This window comes from Orycteropus afer, unplaced genomic scaffold (genome assembly GCF_000298275.1).
Source record: "Orycteropus afer afer isolate SDZICR_OR568_19922 unplaced genomic scaffold, OryAfe1.0 scaffold00241, whole genome shotgun sequence".
Taxonomy (NCBI): Eukaryota; Metazoa; Chordata; class Mammalia; order Tubulidentata; family Orycteropodidae; genus Orycteropus; species Orycteropus afer.
This window is the reverse complement of record NW_006921828.1, coordinates 3158690-3167060: the sequence shown is the minus strand read 5'-3', so window position 1 is coordinate 3167060 and position 8371 is coordinate 3158690. Positions and strand designations below refer to the sequence as shown.

Below are 8371 nucleotides of genomic sequence, written 5' to 3'. Positions count from 1 at the left end.
AATGATTTTGAGTTTTGTTCCACATTATTCTCCCACTCTGTCCAGGATCTCCATCCATAGACACCCCTCTGAGTGGTTGACAGTGGTAGCTGGGCACCATCTGCTTTCTGGTCTCACAGTTGTGTAGGCTGAGGATCACATGGTGGACCAGTCACTTGGACTAATTGTTTCCATGCATCTTTGGTTTTCTTCATTCTTCTTTGCTCCAGATTAGGAGAGACCCATTGATGCATCTAGATGGCCACTTGCAAGCTTTTAAGATCCCAGTTGCTACTCTCCAAAGTAGGATGTGGAAATCCTACTTTGTGTAGTATGCTATGCCAATTGAGCTTGATGTTCCCTGCGACTATGGCCCCAAGACCATAGGTCCAACTACTTGCTTCCTCTGGGTACCTGGCTGTAGTCAAGAAGTGACTACAAACTTGTCCCTTGTCAGCTCTAGTATATACCTGGGAATTCTTACAGAACATAAAAATACATTTGTAGAAACACTGTCTGCCAACTCTATACATGGTCTTGGGTATACTCTCCACTGTATAGACAAACCTAACAGTTCAGCCTGTCTACCCATATATCCACCTGTATATCCATGTTTGCCTTTACTGACAATGCAGTACTGTATGTGCAAAAGGGGTCATCTTTGTTATCTGTACCTCCCATACAACTCTCTATGTCTTACTCTTCCTCAATGCCACCGTGGTGATCACTCACATTTGGTACATTGCCCTTCTCTTCACCCAAATCAATACTTGTCTCTACTTATCTAACAGTGTTCCCTCCCCTCCCCTCCCACCCCTTTTAACCAACAAAGAAAATTTCCTTCCATATATAACCTTTCCTGACTTTTATAATAATGGACTAATACAATATTTGTTCTTCTGTGATTGACTTATTTCACTCAGCATAATGTCCTCCAAGGTTATCCACATTATGCGGTGTTTCACAGATTCTATGTTATTCTTTATGGTTGCATAGTATTCCATTGTGTGCATGTACCATAGTTTGGTTATCCATTCTTCAGTTGATAGACACCTAGGTTGTTTTCATCTTTTGGCTATTGTAAACAGTGCTACGATGAACATGGGTGTGCATATGTCTGTTCTTGTCATGGCTCTCACTTCTTTAGGATATATACCTAGCAATGGAATGGCTGGGTCAAATGGTATTTTCAATTCCAACTTTTTAAGGAATCACCAAACTGCTTTCCATAGTGGTTGTATCATTTGACAGTCCTACCAGCAGTGTATGAGAATCCCAATCTCTCTGCAGCCTCTTCAGCATTTGTTATTTTCTGTCTTGTTGAACTTTGCTACTAGTGCTGGGACAAGATGGTATCTCATTGTTGCTTTGATTTGCATCTCTCTAATGGCTAATGATCGTGAGCATTTCTTCATATGTTTGTTGCATGCCTGAATATCCTCTTTGGTGAAGTGTCTATTCATGTCTTCCACCCATTTTTTAATTGGATTATTTGTCTTTTTGTTGTTGGAGTATTTTATAAATTTTAGAAATAAGTCCCTTGTCAGATATGTCATTGCTGAATTTTTTCCCCCAATGTAGATTTTCTTTTGACTCTTTTGAAGAAGGCTTTGGAAGCATATAAAAATTTAATTTTTAGAAGGTCCCATTCATCTAGCTTATCTTCTAGTGTTTGTGCATTTTGGGTTATGCTTGATAGTCTATTTATGCCATATATTAGGGCCCCTATATTTGCCCCTAGTTTTTCCTTGAGGAACTTTATAGTTTTAGGTTTGATCCAATTTATATTTTTAAGTTAAAAGTGAAACAAAGAAAAAACAAGTTAGGATTGAGTTAAGAGTCTTACAGAAGAAGACCACAGTAACTTTCTTTCCCTTTTACATCATTCAGACCAAATTGTTAAGTAAGATCTACATTCATGTTTCTACCAAGGAGAACAAAACAGGAGGAGCTTATTTTCCCCGACTGGGGTCTGTTGTGTTCCCAATGGAGCACTCTGGGCCTATCAGAGGATAATGAAACAATAATGTTTACAAAAATTTCCTTAGGCTGTCTCTACCTTTCCTTACCCATTGCTGTTGAGATAATTCCAACTCATAGCAACCTTCGAGGATGGAGTAGGACTGCCCCAAAGGGTTTTCAAGGCTGTAAATCTTTATGGAAGTAATTGCCACATCTTTCTTCTTCAGAGTGGCTGGTGGCTTTGAAACACCGACCTTTTGGTTAGCAGCCAAGTACTTAACCGCTGTCTCTAGCAACCATTACTTCAACCATGCAGACCCAGGGCATAGACTTCAGCCCATTTCTACTTTCAAGACCTCCATAGACATTAATGATCCTCTTTGGCTAATACACCAGCCCATCATAAAGGCCATATCTATATAAGACATCCCTTTTGTGGGGTCAGGCATCTGTTCTAATTTATCAGTGTCCATGCCATTCTGGGAGATGACATTGCCTTTGTGAAGTTGATATCTTTCTCATTTGTCAAAGTTATTAGGTTGATCTTATATGAAGTAAGATCAAAATGGTTAATACTGGCAAATTCTCCAAGCCTTTGTCAACCTGAGTTCCAAGAGAGAATCTCTAGTGACCTGAGGCATCTACTGATGTAATAAAATAAATTCTCTCCTGTCATTGCTATCTCTCCTTGGGTTTCCGAGGCAGTATCACTATGGAAGTAGACTCTCAAACCTTCCTTCTGAGGAGTGGCTGGTGGGTTTGAACAACCAGCCTTCTGGTTAGCAGTCAAGTGCCTTAGGCACAACACTACCAGAGCTCATCGACAATGGTACCAATTATCTACCATCCCTGGGAGAATTGTGAATAATTACTCAGATAATTTTCAATGTTCCATGATTCATTTGAGAAGCTTTTGAGAAAGGAAGCAATGATGTAATTAATAGGATTAGTATTAAAATTAAGTGGAAATTATACTCTTGATATATCATCTGGGGGTACAAATGATTAACACACTTGTCTGCTAACCAAAAAGTTGGAGGTCAAGTCCACCCAGAGGCTCCTTGGAAGAAAGGCCTGGTGATCTACATCTGAAAAATCAGCCACTGGAAACCCTATGGAGCACAGTTCTATTTTGACACACATAGGGGTGCCATGAGTTGAAGTCGACTCAGCAGCGATTGGTTTTAGCATATGGACTTTAGGCCATTTATTCTCAACATAGGAAGGATAAGATGAGATGGCAAATCAGGTTCTTATGGTGGTGTGGGTGGAAGGACTTTTTAAAAAGAATGGCCCCTTTTTATGTTCTGCTGCCTTTTGATTGGCGCCCTCCATGAGAATGGCAGCAAGTGTGAATCTTAATTACCAATGGGAATGTAGGGCTGTGTTAAGGCAGAAGGAAAAAAGAAGGGGGAAAAAAAAAGTTTGGGAACAATAGTTACAGACACTAATTTTTTCCAAATATTACCTATTCTCATTGTGTGTGCAATAATGATAATATGTATTTTTTATGGCAAGTAAGGTTGAAAATTCAACCTTTTTGAATTCAAATTATCTGGCCATAAATTATCCAAAAAATTACTTTCAGACAGAAAAAGAAAAAACAGCCTGAAAGGGAGTTTAAGTACCAACCCACAAACATATGAGGAAGCTTTCCCTAAGCTATTTTCTTACTCGGGTTCTATGATATAAGGTATGGTATAGGGCATACAACTTGAGATTTGAAGTTTAAAGGTGAATTCTACTATTTAGTATCTATGGAAACTATAACTGCTTTGAGCTTCAGTTTCTTCATTCGTACCACAGGGATAAATAGCTAACCTGCAGAACTGCTGTGAGGGTGAGAGAAGGCCTGCTACACAGTAGCTGTTCAGTAAGTTGTTGGTGATAATAATTACTCTCCAGTAAATTCCAACTCATGGTGACCCCATGTGTGCAGAGTAGGGTTTTCAAGGCTGTGCCCTTTCAGAAGCAGATCATCAGGACTTACTTTTAAGGCACCAGTGGGTTGGTTTGAACTGCCAACCTCTTGGACAGCAGTCCAGCACTTAACCATTTGCACCACTCAATAACTATTGCTCCATGAATAGTGTGTTCATCATACAAAATGGATGATTTTTTTTTTATGTATTCCTGAAATGTGTTTTCAACTTTCTAACTTGCTTACTTATTATTATTATTAATTTTATTGTGATTTGGGTTAAAGTTTACAGAGCAAATTCATCTTCCATACAGCAGTTCACATAAACTTTGTCTCATGACATTGACTATATTTTCGCACAATGCAACAGCTCCCCTCCCACTTCCTCACCATAGTTACCTCTTCCCTGTGTCCTTCCCTTCCATGCACTCCTGCCCCAAGCTGTCTCCCTGTGCATACACAACCCTTCTATTCTCTCATGATTGATCTCTCCAAGGAGTGTATCTACCTGATGTAAATGTTCAGCTCATATGCCTATCTTTTGTTTGGCTGGAAGCCACAGGACTAGATTCAATTCCAGACCTGAAGGGCAGCAAGGGGCCATAGTCTCAGGGGTTCCACCAGGCTCTATCAGATCAGCAAACCTGGTAGCTTTTTTTTTTTTTTTTTATGATTTTGAATTTTGTTCCACATTGTTCTTGTACTTTGTCCAGGAACTCCTACATAGATCCTTCTCCAAATTGTTGACAGTGGTAGCCAGGCACCACCTAGTTCTGGTCTTATAGTCATATAGGCTGAGGATTGCATGGTGTACCAGTCGCTTGGACTAATTGTCTCCATGTGTCTTTGGTTTTCTTCATTCTTTGCTCTGGATGAGGAGAGACCCATCATTGCATATAGATGGCCGCTTGAAAGCTTTTAAGATCCTGGTTGCTACTTGCCAAAGTAGGATGTGGAACAATGTTTTTGTGTAGTATGTTATGCCAATTGAGCTTGATGTCCCCTGCAACCATGGCCCTGAGCCCAGAGGTCCAATTACTTGCTCCCTGTGGGTAGCTGGCTGTGGCCAAGAAGTGACTACAACCTTGACCAACTGAGAGCTTCTTGAAATAAGGTGCTTGAACAAAATTATAAAAAATAACATTAGAATTCTTTTCAAATTACTTTGAACAAGTTAGTATGACTCAGTTTTGAAAAGTTCAGTTGAATTTTGCGTTTCCTGTGGTTCATTTAACATTAATACTTACCCCTCCAACTCTTTCAAAGTGGTCTCCATCTTTGTCGAAGTCTATCAGGCGTCCATTAAATGTCCAAGTGAACATGAAGTCCAGTGAGTGATCATGTGTTACCTGGCATGGCAGAACAATACTTTCTCCGACAGTGACATCCATACTAGAAGGGGGTACCATTACTCTTGTTGGATCTGGAGAGTCAGCATGAAACAAAACAACACAAAGAAGAAAGCCCATGAGCTTGTGTGGAAATAACAGGCAGATTCTAAGTGCAGGAGGCAATACTGAGTAGTTTTGCTTTATTTTTTCGGAGGCTGTGACCAGCAAACCTCAGTCATCTGGGAAGCGCAGACTCAGGCCATGAGGTTATTTTTAATATGAAAAGATGAAAACACTCATTATGTGAATCTTCTCAGAGCAAGGGAACTGAGACAGAGAGCACTGAGGTTAGGTCTCTGAAGACACTCATAGAGAGGCCTACTTTCCAGCAGCCTGCTCAGAAATTGCCTCTTTAAACAAGTTTTCCTATCTCGTTCTCAGTTTCCCTAGAAACCAGCATTTCAGCTGAGTGTAAACAGAAAAATCCAAGTTAATTTGAAATTGTTGGCCTTTTTTATTTTAAAAGTATAAATGTTTATTAGAGGAAATGTAGAAAATTAAGAAAAGCAAAATGAAGAGGCAGACAGTGAACAACAAACCGACTACTCTCTTACTACTCAGATAAAACTCTATTTTCTTTTTGGTATAATACCTCCCAAACTTTGCGGCACATACTTTTTTAATTGTTTTGTTTTATACTGATGAAAACTTACTATACGTTACAAATTGTCCTGTCTTTCCCCCTCCTTACAACACAGGCATAATCATATCTTTGTCAACATATTTTTAATAAACTGCATAATGTGCTATCAAGTTGATAATTTTAACTATTTTGAAAATATTAGGCATTGTAGTAAATTTTAATATAAATGTAATTATACAAAATACTGTGATGAATATCAATGACAAAATGAAATATGTATATTACTTTTTTAGAATAAGAACTATCACTTATTTTATTAATTGACCTTTTATATTATGGTTTTAATGGGGATGGATTGTCACTGTATATTTGTTATACACATGGACACACACACATATAACAAAATAAGGAAGAGAAAGAGAGAGAGAGAGATTGATGTCTCTCAAGGGAATGGTTCATGCAATTGTGGAGGCTGGCAAGTACCAAATCTGTGGGTTACATATTAAGCTGGAAGTTTCTCTTAACTCATTTGGTTGCAGGGGCTGAAGAACCCCAAATCAGGGGTTAGATGGCAGGCTGCTTCCTCACAGGGCTGTGGGAGCTGGTGAAATCCGAAATCTGTGTCTGACAACACACTGCTGGCTCATATCCCAAGAACTGGAAGTCAGAGGATGATGAGTTGAGTCCAGGATTGAGAGCATGAAATTTGCCAGAACATCCATATACATTGAATGCAGGCCACACCTCCAAGGAACTTACCTTTTCAACTGATTGGTTGCTTATATCAGATCACAAAATGGAGTATGATTATATAACATGTGCCAAACCACTGAGAATCATGGCTGTTCTGGTTACCTAGTGCTGCTCAGACAAGAATATACCACAGATGGGATAGCCTTAACAAACAGGAGTTTATTCTCTCACAGTTTGGAGGCTTTAAGTCCAAGTTCAAAGTGCCAGGCTCTAGGAGGTGGATGAAAGCCCCTCAACCTTGGGGTCCAGCTCTGCCTCCTGCTCCTGATCCACTGGACCTAGAGGCGTTTTTTCATTGAGACAGCTGCTGGCTGCTGAGGCTGCCAAGCCCAAGGTTGACAAGTAAAAAGGCACAGTCCTGATGTTACCAAACCACATGGCAGGCCATTAACTTAAGTCCATTGTAAGTCCCAAGGTTGGCAGAGCATGGCAGGCTGCTGAACAATGACATGGCTACATGCAGGGTCCAAGTGTGCCATAAGCTAGAGACTATCCCCAAGGTTTCTCCTTATATACAGGAGGAAGACCACATTCCAAAGGCAGCTATTCAGCTGCTTGTGGTAGATCCCACCATGGAGTTTATTGCCAGTCTCATCATGGGGAATAACTACCACCAGCTGCCCAGCCACTCAACCAGGTCCAGCCAAGTTGACATACAAACTGAACTACCAAAATGGCCTAGCCAAATTAACACATAAACTTAACCACATTTCCTTAAAGCATACGTAATCGCAAAATAAAGACAATTATAAAGCCATTGGGACCTCTGGTAGCATAGTGCCTAAAGCACTTGACCGCTGACCAGAAGGCTGGCAGTTCAAACCCACCAGCCACTCCTCGGAAGGAAGATGGGACAATCTACTTCCAGAGTGATACTGCCTTGGAAACCCAAGGAGGGGTCGCTATGAGTCAGGTCCCACTTGACAGCACATAACAACAACAACAACCTAAAGCCATTATTGTGCCTAACATTATAAAACTAATATTTTACAACCAAAAATGCACTAGCCCCATTTACATCTTATATTTTATAATATGTAATGGAATAAGGGTGGAAAGAATACAAAGATATTTGCTACATGCACAAATACATACACACATGCAAAAATAACAAAACAAGGAATAAACACTGAAAATAATCACAGGCCTCATTTCTACAACTGGTCACGTGGTCATAGCTAATATTTAGAACTACATTTTTCCACCACCCATTCTATATTCCTGTTGCCCTCAGCAAGTACCTCAGCTGGTCATGGTTCTCTGCCTGGTTGGGTGACCCAAACCTTCATTCCTTAAGGGTCTGGGCCATTAGTAGTCATGTCAGAATTGGGTTGCTATAGTTTTCCTCTGACTTTAATCACAGGGCATGGTAGTCCTAAGAGAGGTCCTAAGGGATCTCCTGCATTCTAGAAATATTTTTCTTTACCTCCATTATGTAATATTAATCCAGTTTTCCCTTGGTAATCGGGATCAATCATATCTGTTGATCCAGAGCCATGAGGCGCCCAAAGTTGCTAGGTGGCATTCCAGTTCAAAGCAATCAGTATTTTGTCTCTTGGTGGGAGTATTCTTTTGGAAATAAGACTTCTAGACCCACAAGAAGTTTTGTGAGTGGGACAATAGGGATAATAGGTGGTGGGAAAATATATATATATATTAGAAATTTCCATAATAGATGGAAATGGGCCACTCCCATTTCCATCCCTGATTTCTGGACCCATGAATCCTGGCTATGGGAGAAGCATGTATAAGACACTGGTTTAGAGCATATAGAGCCTCCTG

General features: G+C 40.1%; 1 protein-coding gene across 1 annotated transcript in view; it reads right to left on the bottom strand.

Annotated features, from left to right (window-relative positions):
- The window catches only part of CNTN4 (contactin 4), a 566343-nt gene that overhangs the window by 37035 nt on the left and 520937 nt on the right, over nucleotides 1-8371 (bottom strand). The window contains exon 12 of the mRNA XM_042782091.1: nucleotides 5110-5285. Coding sequence (XP_042638025.1) covers nucleotides 5110-5285 — 176 coding nt within the window. The remainder of the gene's footprint in view (nucleotides 1-5109; nucleotides 5286-8371) is intronic.